This window comes from Sceloporus occidentalis, unplaced genomic scaffold (genome assembly GCF_023333645.1).
Source record: "Sceloporus occidentalis isolate IW3139 unplaced genomic scaffold, rSceOcc1.0.p SCAF_13, whole genome shotgun sequence".
NCBI classification, from domain to species: Eukaryota; Metazoa; Chordata; class Lepidosauria; order Squamata; family Phrynosomatidae; genus Sceloporus; species Sceloporus occidentalis.
Genome location: NW_028316993.1, coordinates 9,415,865 through 9,433,345, shown reverse-complemented (window position 1 = coordinate 9,433,345; position 17,481 = coordinate 9,415,865). Strand labels below are relative to the sequence as shown.

Here is a 17,481-nt window from a genome sequence, read left to right as displayed (position 1 = left end):
CATCAAGAGAATCATATAGTACCGTAATCAGCAGTATGAGATCAAAAGCATTGATTTATGGCAAGAGCACAAAATGATATGCATGGCTTTAGACTCCAGTGAGGTAAGGTGGGATTTTTTACATACTTGAGCATAACAAGGGTTGGGGGGAGAGTGTGCAAGCAAAAGCCATGGGCTCCAAAACTCTGGAAGGCCTGGTTCAATTGTGTTTGTGTAAAAAGGAACACTAGATACCAAAATAAATGTTGGTAGCTTACCAGTCTAGAGGACTGCACCTTTCAATGGCAGAATTTATTCTCCCTCCCCACTCCATTTCTCCCTATGCACACCATATATTATTTTGAGGGGGGAAACATTAGATGATGATGATGATGATGATGATGATGATGATGATGATGATGATGATTTAACCACCTCTCCCCACCGGGAACAATAACAATTAACAGACACACCACATCAGTTAAATAACATCAATTAAAATACACATCAATTTAAAAGGACATGGATACAACTTAAAAGGACAAGATATACGCATATTAAAACAATCCACATTTAAAATTAATAATTTAAAATTCACAATTTAAAAATCATCTGGGTAAGCCTGCTAGAAGAGACTGGTCTTTAATGCTGTTTTGAATTCAGACAGCATATTCAGTTGTCGAATCTCTTCCGGCAGGCAGTTCCACAGTCTAGGGGTGGCTGAAGAAAAAGTCATCTGGCCGACAGTTGCCAACCTAGTCCTGGCTGACTGGAATAAATGTCCACTATAGGACCTGAGCATACAGTGTGGATTATATGGGAGAAGGAGATCCTGTGGGTAACCTGGCCCCAAACCATGCAGGACTTTAAAGGTAATAACCAATACTTTGTACCTTGCCCATAAACTAAATGGCAGCCAGTGGAATGATTTTAATATTGGTGTAATATGATCACTCCTAGATGTCCCTGTAATCAATCTGGCTGCCATATTTTGGATTAGCCGAAATTTCCAAACTTGGTACAGAGGTAGCCCAATGTAAAGGGCATTGCAGAAGTCCAGCCTTGAGGTTACCAGTGCATGCAATACCATCTTTAGCCTTGCCTCCCCAAAGGTAGGGAAAACTGGAGCATCTTCTCGTTGTAGTATGTGTAAGGAACTCATCAGAATTCATAGTGTTGTTCTGATGGTCACGCCTACATTTGCTATGCAAGAAAAGTCCTTCTCTCCCCTGCTTTAATAATAATAATAGGATTTATTTATATACCGCCCAGTCACTGGGAATCTGAGTGGTTTACAACAGAGGGGATAATAGACAGTTCCCTGCCCGCAGGCTTACAATCTAAAAGACACGACACAAAAGGAGAAGGGAATGGTGAGGAGGGGAGGGGATCAGGTCCAGCATTCTTCTCTCTTCTCTCCCTCTGAAGCCTGGACCAAGGCAAATGGGCCGGAGGGAGGGCTCATAGAATCATAGAATCATAGAGTTGGAAGAGACCACTAGGGCCATCCAGTCCAACCCCCCGCTCTTCTTCTTCTTCCAGGCAGGCAGTTGGAGCTAGCCTGCCTCTCTTTCCTTCAAGATGGAGGATGGAGGATGGTGCAAGGCCACAGCATCATGCTCCCAAATCAGCTAGGTCTGATGTGAGGTACAGTCTGACACCAGGAGACTCACATTTTGCTCATCCCCTCTTTAGTACAAGTTGATTTAACTACAACACCTTTTAGCATGAACACCATTCCATTAGGCCTAGAACTGTGCTGTTTTGGACGGTACAGGGCAATTTCACCAAACTCCTATAATCATTCATCTCAATATCCCAAGCGAACAGATGCTGGGATATCTGATATCTACAACACAACAGTTTCCCTGTTACAGTATATTCTTGATTTTGGATAACATATTAGCTTTTCCTACTGTTGTTTGCACAAACGAAAATGCAAAGAGTTTTTGTTCTTTTCCTGCAGTGATTTGTGTAGCAACCGGGTCAGTCCCAGGGCACGATGTGATTTATACGATGCTTCTCATTTCAATTGATTGCAACACCGGGGTTGTGAAACTGTTTTGTTTTTTAAGGAGTTGGTGCAACTCTAGGGAACTGCAGAGTGTGGAGAGGTTTAAAACCTTTTGAGCAACTTTAATCTGTTGCCTAATTTGATGAATGAGAAGAACTACATGCCAACAATTTGGAGTTTTGAATCAAATCAACAAATAAAATTCACCTCTCCCATATCTACTTGTACTCTAGATGCTTTACGACATACTGGGGATTTCCCCTTTCATCAGCATATATTCCAGGAATTCTGCTTTGCTGCAGGAATTCAGATAGCAACAGGGAAGTACAGAGGGTCATTCATTTCCAGTGCATTCTGTGGTTTGTTAGCTGTTTCGTACTTGACAACGTTGCAAAATGTTTCTTCTGTGACCTTGCTACCACTTTTCAAACCATTTTAAATTTTATTTTGTATTATAGTACATTATGTATATTATAAGGAACATAGAACAGGAAGGAATATTTGAGCAAAAAATTAAAACTTTTAAACTTGAGATGGGATGGGCGTTCAACCGCTATTCAATCCTTTCAGGAATGTTGGCATTTCTAGAGTAGGCATGGACTTATTGGCATTGTCCCCTTCACCATCTTGAATATGACTTGACTATGGACTTTATCACACCGGGAAAATAGGGGGATTTAAACACTGATTAAATTTTCATACACATCACGATTAAAGAGCCATTGTCCTGGGAATAAACTGGCAATAAACAGACAATAAGCAGCAACAAATCATTCGTGGGATTTCCCCATAAATGATTTCTTGCTATTCATTGCCTGTTTATTCCTGGGATAATGGCACTTTAATAGCAATATCGTGTGAAAATATCAATAGCGGTTGCACGATTTTCACAGAATGATCAATGTTTAAACCCCCGATTTTCCCTGTGTGATAAAGTCCTATGATGGAAACCTATTGGTTAGAGTTAGACTGATCCACATCAACAAACCAATTCTAGCAGTTTTCCTCTCTACCAGGATCTTTGTAAAATTGATGGTTCTTGACTGAGCATTCGAACCATCCCCAAAAATAGTTTTTTGTGGGCTCATGGCCACATAGTCTGAAAAACCCAGAAAAAACTATGGATGCCGGCCATGAAAGCCTTCGACTTCACATCCCCCCAAAATTTGCAAAACCGCAGAAATAATTGACAACACCATGTTGTTTCTAGGTGAATCCATTTCCGTCCTGGCTACTGTGAAGATTGTAACTAAACTCAAGTGAAAGGGAAAATATGTGGCAGTTTATGTACGTATTTAAATATCTCTGTCCCCTCCTATATCCAGAGTTCCCAGGAATGGGAACAGGCAATGAAAGCAATTTTGAAGCAATCATAAAGCAGTTGGAACCATTTTAAACAAATCAAGATAATTAAAACAGAACATATTTTACCAAACTATGTATCTGCATGCACATTTATGCTGTGCATATGATACTATAAAAATATTGTTTTAATTTTGTTAGTTCTCATACAGACAGGCCAAAATAAAGCTGCTTCGGGTCACTTTGGAGGTATGCTGTTTAAATGATGTATGGGTACTAAGAATCCAGAAGTTGCGCCAAAGCTGCGCTCCAGTCCTTAGGACTAGAGCATGGCTTTGACGCAGCTTCTGGCCACTTAGAATGAATGCAGCATTTAAACAGCATCCCTCCAAAGTGACCCGAAGCAGCTTTATTTTGGCCTGTCTGTATGGGGCCTTAGTTGTGTATGTCACAACTATTACCATTACCTTCAGTGACAGAAAGTAAGACACATGGTGCACCTGACCACAGAGATGGATTATTCAAATATGTTCTCAGTCATATGGGAAGCTGGTCAAGGATAAATGGCTTTGAATAGCTGAAGAAACCATACAGATGTACTTGTGGAATCTCTAAAAGAGTCCTACCACTAAGCAATAGGACTCTTTTGGTCATCGACTGTAATAATAAATTTCGTTAAGCAATTGGACAGTCCTAATCCTCTCCTAAGAGGTTACTAAGCCAGGCAATGTCATCTAACTCCGGTAAAAAGTTTCCAGTCTCATTTTATAATTAAAAGTTATCACGATTAATGCTTCCCTTGGTAGTTGATAAGTTGCACAAAGCTGCAGATGTTCAAATCTTGAGTTGGGTTTTGGAACCCGAGCACAAGTGGGTTGTTTCTGCATAGATCTAAATGGGCCAAAGCAAAATCGTACAATTTTCCAAATTGCTGAATTGGGATCTGAAACAAATTGTGTGTGTGTATATGTGCGTACGCACGTGTGTGTGCGCGCATGTGCACATTCTCAGGAAAGGAAACAAAAAGCAAGGACATGCGTCCTGGGCCTTCAAGGTGTAGTACTCACTATTGTCATAAGAGGGCTCACTTGCCATTCTGTTTAATGCTATTTATTTTTTCAGTTATACTTACAGCTTTCCATATACTTGTGCCTTCCAGATGTTTTTGTTTATAAATGCAGTTTGGGAAGGCAGCCTGCTACTTTGTGTGAGACTAGAGGCAAAGCCACTAAACTAGAGGCATACCAGGTCTTGAAAGAAGGTCCCCACAGCTGTCCTGTGGAAGCAGAAAAGTGGAATGACAATCTTGTTTTGTTGACCTGTGACTAGAGAATTGCACTAGAGATGGGAGGCAATCCCTGATACTCAGTCCCTTCCTTCATCCTCTCTGCCATTTAATAGCTGTAGCAGCAGCCTCCGAGGCTTGATGCCTGCCAAGGCAGAGGAACTGCATGGATGAACACTATGCTGCGCCTACCTGGATTTCCAGGATCTCGGCTCATGTTTCCTGATATCATGTTGCCTACAGAAGGATGGCTGGGTGGGAAATTCCTGACAGCATCCTTCTGTCAAACAAAGGACTATTCTTTGGAAGTTTTTCAAATGAAAGGTTACTTTCTGTAAAAATGGACATGTGGCACTGGGCACTCCACATCCTGGCAAAGGTAAGAGTGGAGATAGAAAGCTTGTAGGAGAGGAGTGGCTTCCTGGCATCATTCCTTAAGCATAACAAGAATAGGTGCAAGTAATCTGAGATGTTTTTTCTCCAAACTCTGTTTATTCAGTGGTTTCATCTTTGTTTGGAATGCTTCCTTGGTGCTACGTGAACGAGATGCAAATAATGGCACTGAGAACATAGCTGGCCATGTCTGAATAATGGAAACTACATTTTAGGCAGCCATGTATGTCAGCACAATTTCTGTTTTAGGAAGAACCTGTGGCAAATACTAGCAACTGAATGCAAAAGAAAAGGTTCCTATGGACATAAATGAGGAACATGTTGACTTCCAGATGTTGTTGGACCACAACTCCCATCATTCTTGACCATTTCTCCCTTATGGCTTAGGGCAATGATTGCTTTACTTTTGCACCATTCTTTTGCAGGAGTAGAGGTTTTCTGCCCCTGCTATAACAGGTTAGCATGTTGGCATTAAAATGTTGCCGTGTCTTTTCTCCTGTAGGGTTGAAAAAAATGTGCCATTTGACATTCCCTTTTGAAATTATGATAGGTGAGTCATGTTGCCAGTTTTGGAACTCCTACTTTTAAAACAGAAGTTAGATATATGAGAATTAGATGTCTCTTCTTGACCTCATTTATCTTGATCACCACAGTTGTTTTGAGAATGTCATTCAAATTTAAAAAAGGCAAAGTCTAATTAATGAGAACACTTTTTTTCTGGATGGGAACTAAGTTTTCTAGATTCTGTATTGAACAGAACTGCCCCCTGCATTCCAAAGCAACCTCCAACATTTTGGTCAGCAGCACTCCATTTTAAAAGTATATATTTTAATGGCAGTATTTTCACTGAGTTTTGTTTTGTGTTTTCCAATTCCTGAGGACCACAGACCCTGAGATCTAGCATTCGTACATTTGGGGTGGGAGAGACTGGAGTTTGTCAGACAAGGGAAATTGGAAGTATAATCCAATGGCAATCCGAATGCAATCATGGGGTTTAATGTTATTGCATGATAGAACACCACATGAAATTTCAGGCAATAGGAAATCAGTCCAAATGCAATCATGGGGTTTCATGTTACTGCGTGAGAGGTGATCACATGCAATTTCGGGCAATGGCAAGCTATTTTTGGGCAATGGGAAGTCAGTTCGAATGCAATTCGAATTCACATAAATTCGCTGAACTAGCGAATTCATGTGAATGCGTTCTGGCCCTCTTTATTCAAAATTAAGAGGAATTCCTCCCATGTGATAAACTCCTTTCTTGTATTTGGTCATTCAGCTGGAATTTCAACTTCAGCATAAAGGCCAAAAATGGACCTAAATACTCTAAAGGCACAAGATCTCATTTGATCATGGAAGTGAAGCAGAGTCAGCCCTGGTAAGTACTTGGATTGGGAGACCACCAACGAACACCAGTTGCTATAGATTGTATCTCAGAGGAAGGAACTAGCTAAACTACCTCTGGATGTACCTTGCCTAAGAAAACCCTGCAAACTTCATGCAGACACCAGAAGCTGACAGATGATTTGAGGGCACACACACACACACACACACACACACAACCAAAAATAAAGTATCTTTTTACAGGCATATTGCTTCTGGGGAGTGACTTTGCTTTTCTCATTGAAAGATCAACAAATCAGCTATTAGGAAACTTTTCTGCATGACAGTGGATGAGAGTCAGGGGCACATTTCAAATTTTGTATGCAAAGTCCAGTGAGATGGACTTGCATTAAACCAGCTGAGCTCAGTATCTTCTAGTAGCAGCTGATAGTGTGCATATTATTTCTGTAGCTATTGCGGGGGAGCACTCCGCTCTCCACTGAAGAGACTCTGGTCTCTTTCTAACTACACAATTATAGCAATTTGATGCCACTTGAACTGCCATAGCTCCATCCCATGGAATCTGGGCACATGTAATTTTATGAGGTGTTACCAATGCTCTAACAAAGAGTCCTAGTGCTTCACCACACTACAAATCCTAGGATTCTGTATCCAAATGCTGTAACTGTAATGTGACAAAGATCTCTGACTGAGTGCTAGGTAAGGTTGACAATTAATGACTAAACCTTATTTACTTACTTATTTATTTATTTCACTTATTTCCTGCCACGTTTCCCCCAGAAAGAGGGAAAGATTTTACCATAAAATATAAAAACTATTAAAATCATCAAGATAAAAACAGTATTAAAATTAACATAAAAACATACAAAAGTTAAAAACATAACTAAAACACCCCATGTAAAAATCACCCAGTCGTGTTTATATGTTAAAAAGCCTACCTAAATAAAAATGTTTTTGCTTTCTGGCGAAAGGAAAGCAGGGAAGGAAGTTCCAGAGAGTGGGAGCAGCCACCAAGAAGGCACTTGCTCATGTCCTCACCAAGCAAACCTATGATGGTGGTGGCACCAAGCCTTCTCCTGAAGATCTTGGGACTCTGGCAAGTTCATATAGGGAGATACAATCTCTCAAATAGTCTGGACCTAAACCAATGTGTAGGGCTTTATAGGTCATAACCAGCACTTTGGAGTTTATCACACGGGAGGAATTTCTCTTAATTTTGAATGAAAAGAAAGTGGGGCCAGAATGCATTTATGTGAATTCACTAGTTCAGCGAATTTACATGAATTTGAAATGTGTTCGAACTGACTTCTCATTGCCCGAAAATAGCTTGCCATTGCCCAAAATTGTGTGTGATCACCTCTCATGCATTAACGTGAAATCCCATGATCGCGTTCGGACTGGCTTCCCATTTCCCAAAATTGCGTGTGGTAGTCTATCACGCAATAACATTAAACCCCATGATTGTGTTTGGATTGCCATTGGATTATACTTCCAATTTCCCATGTCTGATAATGTCCATTCTGCATTCCTTCCATTGGTACTCCTCTAGATTTAGACTTTGGCACATAAGATGGTTTGCTAGTCAAGGTGATTTTGTGTTTGCGTGTGTGCATGCTTTCAAGTCAGCTGTCAACTTATGACAACCCCATGAATTTCATACAGTTTTCATAGGCAAAAAATGGTGGTTTGCAAGCTCCATCCTCTGAAATACAGCCTACAGCACCTGGTATTCATTGGTGGTCTCCCATCCAAGTACTAACCAGAGCTGACTATGCTTAGATTCCAGGATTAGACAAGAAATGGTGTCTTTAGGTGATCGTAGAGGCTATTATTTATTGCCATGTTTTTAATACCTTGAATAACGATACACATTTTAATCTATATTTTATTGTTAGCCACCTTTAATACTTTTGTTGGCAAGAGTGGCCTGTTACAGACCGCCCAAAAGGGGCGGTCTTGGGCCGCTGCCGGTTGCAGCGCGGAGGAGCCGCAGCAGCCAAACCGCACGACTCCTCCACGCTGCAAAAAAGGAGTGCAGAAATCACACTCCTTCCGGCAACCCGGAAGAGCCGCCACAAGTGCCAAAGCGCGCACTCGTGACGGCTCTTCCGGGTTTAGACGTCCGGACGCTGTGCGTCCGTTACGTCGAGATGGCCACGCCCATCTGTATAGGGCGCCGCCATCTTGCCGTACGGAATACGCGCGAGGGGCAAGGAGCGTCCGGAAGCGCCGCCCCTCGCGCGTATTCCTGGCGCAATGACGGCGCCGCTTAGGCCCGTCTGTAAGGCGCCAATATGAGCAATCATTCAGTCAAAGAAACAAATATGACACCTCCACATCGTGCTCCTCTCCTCGCTTAGGTGAGGAGAACATGGTTAATCTGGAGTAAAAGTGCACCCATCACCCACAGGAAATCAGGACAATGTAAGTAAATATTAGCAAACACATTTGAAGGCTAGGCTAAAACTAAGGTCCACTGGTTTTCTGGTGTTATTTTGGACTCACATAATAGCAAATCAAACAATAAGCTAGAGATGGAAGTTCTGGGTATCAGACATTTGAGACATGAGAGCAAATACATCCTGTTGACTTGTGATGTGTCAACCTACATCACAATGACAAGGTCAACAGCCTTGTTTTTCTTTTACAAAGAAACCAGGAAACTTTACTTTTTCTGACAAACAGTTCCCAATAAGATAAAAATTAAAGAATGCATATACAAAATATTCAAAAATATAGACTCAGGTTGATAGGGAAAATATCTGGACACACAGCAACAGGTATCCTCTATGGTTTCCAGAGGATGACAGCAGCATTGCTCTGATAGACCAGAGGTGAGAAGCACCCAGCCTTCCATATCTCCTTGGCTGCAATAGTAGGTTTGCTGCCCGCCAATAAATAGACAGTGGACCATGCTTCAACATACTGTGGCAAACATTGTGGAAGAAAGGACTGATTTCTTCTTTTCACAATTTTCAGAAAAGAGATGCACTCATGCAACCCCAGGTTATTCACATATATGTCACCAACATGTTTCCTGCAATTTAGAAATGATTATAACAATAATTGGTGGCGTTCAGTTTCACACATCCATTTCTTTTTGCCCCATTACTTTCATCCACTCTGAAATATCCAATTTTTGAAATAATCAGGTGTGATGTATCAAATAAAAACCAAAGATTCTACTTAATGCTGGTGAAAACATGAAGCCAGTGTAGTTACATGGGTTTAGCTTCACAGAGAAACATCCTGTATATAGGGGTAATGAATACCTTTTTGTACAAGTATGTAAATAGTGCAGTCCATGGCCTAACCAGGAGTTACACTGGCACAGCACCCTCAAGAAGATCCCAACCAAAAAGTATATCAAGTAACTTCTCAGGTGTGCCCTTCACGATGAATGTACCTTCCAACGTATCACATACCAAAGCCGGAATACATGTGGCCAAGCAACTTCAGATAGTGGTCAAGATGGTAAACAACAATAAGGAAAAACAAACAAGTTAGGAAAGGCTGTAGCAGTTTGCTTTTGCCTGAGATTACAGGGAAGGGCAGGATCTATCCCCCTGCTCAGTGAATTGAGTGCAAACTGGTTTTGCACTCTGAAGTCAGTTTGGAGCAACTGAAGTAAACAGAGGACAAAGAGGAAAATTGGGAAGAGGAGAGAAAAGCTGGGACATTTTACAAGCAGCTGAAAAAGTGTGATGACATAGGATTACATGTGACTGTCCCCTTTATTTGTCAAGGTACAGAGTTATGAACATTTCCTGATTTGATCAAGGAGCTGGAACTGCCCATCTATTGAGGTTGTGATCCGTTTATCACGAACGATGTGCAAAGAAATTCAATAAGATTAAACTGTTGAAATGGGTTGTTTGGCTAATGTCTTTCTTTTGTCCTTTATGAGAAATGTTTGCCCTCCCTCTGTAAAGCTAGGTGTGGATGAAGGGGGGGGGAGCATATATATGTACACACACACATCTCCATTACTTTATTTGGAATACACAACAACCAACAGCGAAGGCCTCATTGGTCTCTTACACAAAAACGAGCTGGCAGCATGGAGACCCTCTGGGCCTTCCTCCTTCTGACAGTGGGTAAGTCTCATAAATCCAGACTTTCTTGTATAGGCAGTTCTTTTTGTAAATGGGAGATGAGGTCTGATTTTAGCTTGATTGTAAGTAGACTGAGAATGGGATTGATTCAATATGCTCATGATTTATTACAGCTATCTTCATAAGGAAATTTCAAGTAAAATGTATAGGGTTGGATCCTGTTCAAGATGAATGCTATGGGGCTGGTAGATGTGTGATATGAGATATGAGAAGTATCAGGTGCTCTAGGCTGTATTTAAGAGGAAGGAACTGGCAAAACCACCTCTGACTAAGAAAACCCTATGAATGTTATGGGGTCACCATAACTCAACAGTTGACCTAAAAGCACATACAGACACAAAGGGCACAAGTTCAGAAACAATACTGAGCTACTGGTCTTATTCTTTTCCTCAAACAAGCTTTAACTCAATAGATCTCCATGGAAGTTACTGGCATAGCAAGAAATAATATGTGTGTGCATGGGTTACAGATCTGTCTCTTTGTTGTTGTTTTTCTTAGGATTAGCACTGACTTCTCCTGTTGAGAACTCAAAAGGTAAGATTTGGTTGACTGGAGAACCTGAATTTGGGTTGCGGTATATCAGAAGACCATAAAAGTGTGTAATATTGGTATAAAAATGAAGTGGTATGAAGGTAAGTAAAGTCCAGGAGACACCTAGGGCTCCTGTGCCTCCATGTGTACTACTATTATAGGCAAAACAGGATGCTTAGATCAGGGGTAGGCAACCTTTTTGAGCTGTGGGCCGGGTTGCTGTCCCTCAGACAACTGGGGGGCCAAAGCAAAAAAATAAATAACTAAATAATTTTTTAAAAAATTAAATAAATAAATAAACCAGGACAAATGTAGTACAAAATTTTCAAATGTAGGACAGTTTTTTAAAAAAATGCAGGACACGCGAAAAAATTTGCTGATTTTTTAAAAAATGTTAATATAAATGCATGTTTCGGAGGCTTCTATAGACAATTGCCCCCCTTGCCTGCCTCCTCCTGATAGGCCAAAGGCTCCGGCGGCAATCGGTGGCAGGACCGGGCTGGGGCCGGTCCCAAGGCCTTGCCGGGCCGCATCCGGCCCGTGGGCCGCAGGTTGCCTACCCCTGGCTTAGATGTTCGTGTGATAATGTACTCCACAGTTAATGCGCCTTAGATGTTAGGAGATCCTTGTTGTAGTACTGGATCCAGGGCTCACAGGTTCATAGCACAGGGATGTTTCGATTAGGAGGGACTTTGCCATCATCTTCCATCTCCCTCAGGTTTTTCTGTTTCTCTTGTACTGTATAAACCTAGATGTAATTTTCATAGCAGCTGAGGGTCTAGCATCAGTTTTTCCTAGCAACAATATATTATGAACCAGCCCAGCCTAGGCCTAATCCAATGCATTACATCCCTCTGCAAAGTGGTGTTTTGTTTCTGGAAAGCTAATCACTGGCCAAAACACTACGTAACAAGCCATTCTTTCCTATTCTAGCATCACTGATGTATCCTTATGGCACAGACCAGGGAGACACAAAGAATTCCAAGTCAGATGATGGGACATCTCCAGAGATCACCATTCCAGTGCCCTTTACCTTCTATGGCAAGAAATACTACTCTCTTTATGTATGTAACACTTGGTCAGAACAACCCTGCATGTTCCTTTACTAGAAGGCAGGTTGGCACCAAATTCAGGCTGCCAGTTCCACCTGTATCTTTGCTGATGTACCTTGACCCCTTGATTTTTGCACATCTGTCAGAAATAAAAGGCAAACTGCTTTATCTGATGAAAAGCTTAGGGCAGCTATTTTTGTATCTCCAAAGAAACTAGAAGATATTAAAAGATGCCAACCACAACGTCGGGAATAAACTCTTCTAGAACATGGCCTCATAGCCCCAAAAAACCCACAAAAAAACTATAGATATTAGCAGAGATTATAAAAGAAGACACCAATTTGCATATCCTAATTGATATGTATAGGCAAAATCATCTTTAAAAGCCCAGCGTGTTTAGCCTTGCCACAGATTGGCCTTCTTCAGGCCTTCTTCAACTCCAAATTTCTAGCATTCCAGAGTGTGAGACACTGAAAGTGGTTTACATCTAGAACTTTTGTATTTGTGATGTTCACAATCCCTTGGTCCTTTTGCCTGCCTATTTTCTTTGGATGATCAAATTGTATTTATAAACGCTTAAATGAACTGCACTTAAATATTTAAGTCACTGAAATGCTAGAAATCTGAGCACTGAAAGAAAATTTCATTGGATATCAAATTCCTCTTTGTATCCTCATTTTGCCCCCCCCCCCCCAACTACACTCCGGCTACTCATTGTCATTCATATCTTCTGTCTCTTTTCTTCAGGTAAACAATAATGGTGTGGTCTCCTTTGGTGTGAACGTTTCACAGTACACACCGGACCCTTTCCCCCTGGACGGTGGAACTCCCTTTGTTGCCCCATATTGGGCGGACGTTAACAATGTTATAGGTGGGGATGTTCTGTGGAGGCAAACCCAAGACCAAGCAATGCTTAGTCGCTGCACTGCGGACATCAATCTGAACTTCCCCGAGATCCCTTTCACAGCTACCTGGACCCTCATTGCGACCTGGGACCGTGTGGCCTACTTTGGATCAGCTTCAAACAAGGTAGGACTTTCACTGACCTGTATGCTTTAGCTGCAAAGTTAAACTGCTTTCCTAAGCATAAGAGAAAACATATCCATGTGGCAGGAAGAATGTATTAGTGGTCCAAATGCTCAGATTGGCCAAGGAGGAAGAACTCTAGAGCCTCGTATAAGATGGCCACTTACATGTTGCCAAAAAAGGAGTGCATGCATCAAGAATGTTTGCATACCGTCTAGCATTTCACAGATGAAAGCTGGGGTACATGTAACATCAGAGTGAGATCAGTATGGAAAAAGGTTATTGATAAGAAAGAACACACAAGCTAGGAGAGGCTGCAGCAGTTCCCTGTTGCCTGAGTCTACTGGTAAAGGCAGACAGAGTCTTCTCCCTCTTCTCCTCGCCACTATTGAGTTAACTGAGTGCACACTACTTTTGCACTTTGAACTCAGTTTGCAACATTTGGAGTAAGCTGAGATCCAAGAAGGAAAGTAGAAGGAGGAGAGAGAAACTGGGACATTTTAAAAGTAGCTGAAAAATTGGGACTGCAGAGAATTAATTAGGGGTATCCTTGCCAAATCGGGACAGTTGGAGGGTATGGTGTTGCACAAAATGTTTACTTCTAGTTTATGTGTATAGATGTACATTTAGAAATGATGAGTGAAAATGCCCAGATGTGCATGGCTTCGGACACACTATTCCTCCCCCAGAGATCTCACCAATCTCTCCTCTTTCCTTTCCTTGTTGGTTTCTCTCTTTCTCCAGTCTTGAACCAGCATCCCCTGATCCTCTACTAAAATTGTCAGCTGTGTGTCTGTGTCTGTGTGTGTGTGTGTGTGTCTGTCTGTCTGTCTGTCTGTCTGTCTATCTATCTATCTATCTATCTATCTATCTATCTATCTATCTATATCATAGAATCATAGAGTTGGAAGAGACCACAAGGGCCATACTGTCCAAATCCCCCCTCTCTCTCATATATATATATATATATATATATATATATATATATGATGGAGGGAGAAAGAGAAGGAGATCATGAGATAGGACAGCAATGTGACTCTTCCCAGACCTTCAATGTTCAATTCTTTGCTTTTGTCACAAGTACATTATTTTGTTATTGGGGTGGGGGATGCCCTTGTGATCCTTCTACCACAGTTTTTCCCAGTCGAGTAGCCTCCAGAAGTATTGGACTACAATTTCCATCATCCCCAGCAAACATGGGGAAAGCTACTTGCTATTTTTGTGTGAAATCCAAGTCAGAGCTGCTAAACTAACCACATTGCAGGGCAGTCAAAGATTATCTCCTTGTGCTTTCGTTAGCTTCAGAGTTGCCCAGAGGTCTCTTTCCTCCTTGCTGCAGGTCAACACTTTCCAGGCTGTCTTGATCACCAATGGAGAACTATCCTTCATCGTGCTGAACTATGATGAAATTCAGTGGACCACAGGGACAGCAAGTGGAGGAAAGTCTAAGACAGGTCTTGGTGGAACCCCAGCTCAAGTAAGACTGGCAAGACCTCATATTATACAGTGCATGGGCAGTTTGGGATCAAAGGATCAGTGCAATAAAGTGATCATGCTTCTTACAGAGAAAGAGCATTAAGCATTAATTTAATGCCTTATATTTCAGGGTATAACTATTGGTGTAATTGACTATAGTGCCAGCCAGCCATTAGGCAGAGTGAGGGAAATGACACAGACCACAAATACTTCAAGGCAGCCCCACACCAACAGATCTTCCTGAGATGTTAACCTTTCTCATTTGTTGGATCGCAGAACTGGATTCCTCAGGGAAAATGGAGGAAGCTTACTTGCTCCATGCCTATCCAGTTGGTTTAGATTGGGAATGAGGAGTAGTGCTATTTTTGCCTTTTTCTCAGACAAGAAACCATTTTAGCCCAGCTCTATTTCACAGTAAGAAACAAGAGGCATCACTGTACATGATGTGCTTCCAGCTGTACATCCAGCCCTGGTACCTGGGAATCATGTGTAAGCTACCTTACAAGTATTATAAGCAGTAGGCTATGCGTTGATAGACTACCACACGCAATTTCGGGCAATGGCAAGCTATTTTCGGGCAATGGGAAGTCAGTTCAAACGCAATTCGAATTCACGTAAATTCGCTGAACTAGCAAATTCACATGAATGCATTCTGGCCCCACTTTCTTTTCATTCAAAATTAAGAGAAATTCCATGTGATAAACTCCAAAGAATTTAAAAACAGACAAACAAACAAAGCAGGAGGAGATTAGCCCTTCCTAGGATTTTCCATTGGAACACTTTAAGAAACCATGTCTCGTTCTGGTTTGTTTTTTAAAGGAAGAGTCCTAGGGAAGACTCAAGAAATCACTAAAAATAGTTTAAAAAAAATGACTGAATGAAACAAACAATCAAAAAAAAGAATGGACAGAGGAGACAACAAGCAGCAAAACCCAGCAAAAACCGATGGGCTATATTGCAAGATACCTCATGCATCTTTAATCTAGTTTTGAAGAGCTCTTAGTCATATCTAGAATACATCCACTAAGATCCATAGTATTCAAGTTAGAAATGAGAAACTCAGGGTCCAAACAGACAGGCCAAAATAAAGCTGCTTCAGGTCACTTTGGAGGTATGCTGTTTAAATGACACATGCATCTTAAGAGGCTAGAAGTCCTTAGGACTGAAGCGCGGCTTCCAGCCTCTTAGGACGCATGCATCATTTAAACAGCATACCTCCAAAGTGACCCAAAGCAGCTTTATTTTGGCCTGTCTGTTTGGGCCCATGGGCTCCCTTGATTTCAGTGTATCTGCCCTAATTATTCCCAAAGTGTAAAAAGTAAGATGAAGCAGCTCAAAATGCCACATAACCAGTCAAAAATGAATTTTTCTTTCACTATGAATTTCTAAAACATATGACTTACATATAGCTTTTACAATATAATCCATTGATTTGTGCCCTGTGGTGGTTAAAATCAATTGAAAACGTAATATGCTGTGTTATGCTGGATAGAAGGTTTGCTAGCGATACTGTAGGATTGGGTGGTTCATGGTTTTTTCTCTTGGATCTCCTCCCCAGGCTGGATTTGACAGTGGAGACAAAATCAATTATTATAACATCCCTGGTTCCCGCACCCCTGATATCCTCAAAATTGCAGAAACCACCAATGTAAGAAGGCCAGGGCAATGGATGTTCCAAGTTGATGAATATGTGGTTGGAGTCACCACAGAGGAAAGTGACTGTTTGGAGTAAGCATCAGATCATCTCTTTTCATTTTGTACTGGTTTGTGAAAGGAATATGTAAACCTGAGTTCTCTACATTTTGGTTGTATTTTCTAAATGTTAGAAAAAGAGGAGGGGGTAGAAACGTCTAAGGAAGGACCTATGGGCATGTACAGCTCCCAGACCCCCATAGTTGCCCAGCTGTGGGACCCATGAGGAGGAACCTCCTGACAGTAGCAGATGTTTGACAATGGAACACACTCCCTTAGGACTTTATCACACAGGGAAGATCGGGGGGGAATCGGGGATTTAAACAGCGATTATCCCATGCAAAACATGATATCGTGCTTAAGATTTTCACACACACCGCTACTAAACAGGCAATAAAAAGCAACAAATCATTTTTGGGGATTTCCTCATAAATGATTTATTGTTGTTTATTGCCTGTTTAATAGCGGCATTGAGTGAAAATTGTGTGATATCGCGTTTTGTGTGAGATAATCGCTGTTTAAACCCCCGATTTTGAATCTTTTGTTCTATGATTCTGTACAAGACACAATTATAGCATTGTTATTTCACTTTTACTGTCATAGGATATTACTGCATGCAGCCCCATTCTCACAGATTCTACTTCCAGATAAATGTACAGGATTTCAACTTTATTTCATGAACCAAGGGCTCTATTTAATGTATATGTGAGCCTGTACAGATAGGCCAAAATAAAGCTGCTTTTGGTCACTTTGGAGCTATGCTGTTTAAATGATGCATGTGTCCTAAGAGGCCAAAAGCCGCACAAAAGCCATACTCCAGTCCTAAGATGTGTGTGTCATTTAAGCAGCATAACTCCAAAAGTGACCCAAAGCAGCTTTATTTTGACCAGTCTGTACAGGCCCTGTAAGATTCAAAAAGTGCTGCAGGGAGGGAGGATGCAATCTCTTTTCTATTTGCAATGTTGCTGTCTCTTTTCACTAGGTGACACCTCTTCCACCGACTCAAGGACCTCATGTTCATCCCCAGCATGGAGACAGTCTGTAGCAACATGCTTACAAAGATCTCTCTGCCACCTGATACAATCAAGGAGGTTTCTGGAGCTACTGTCCATTGTAGTGTAGCAATAAACAATTGTACTCACATTGATTCTCTCCCAGATCCATTTCCTGAATGACAGGAGATGGTCAGGTTGACTGATAAAGTGCATGACTGTTAGAATGTGTGTGTTTGCATGTGCAAGCATGTACACAGGGTTTTGTTGTTGTTGTTTT

At 41.4% G+C, this 17,481-nt stretch overlaps 1 protein-coding gene across 3 annotated transcripts in view; it reads left to right on the top strand.

The window, feature by feature from the left end:
• The window catches only part of LOC149304882 (sushi, nidogen and EGF-like domain-containing protein 1), a 23,056-nt gene extending 5,575 nt beyond the window's left edge, over positions 1–17,481 (top strand). Inside the window, exons 1-7 of one of the 3 annotated variants that reach the window (XM_089478191.1) lie at positions 801–851; positions 10,931–10,966; positions 11,897–12,027; positions 12,763–13,044; positions 14,381–14,518; positions 16,076–16,245; positions 17,192–17,481. In XM_089478191.1, coding sequence (XP_089334317.1) covers positions 836–851; positions 10,931–10,966; positions 11,897–12,027; positions 12,763–13,044; positions 14,381–14,518; positions 16,076–16,245; positions 17,192–17,195 — 777 coding nt within the window. In that variant the 5' untranslated portion in view covers positions 801–835 and the 3' untranslated portion in view covers positions 17,196–17,481. Of the gene's footprint in view, positions 1–800; positions 852–5,479; positions 5,524–10,930; positions 10,967–11,896; positions 12,028–12,762; positions 13,045–14,380; positions 14,519–16,075; positions 16,246–17,191 lie in introns of those variants that run through there. The other 2 variants (XM_089478188.1, XM_089478192.1) reach the window with 2 other exon arrangements.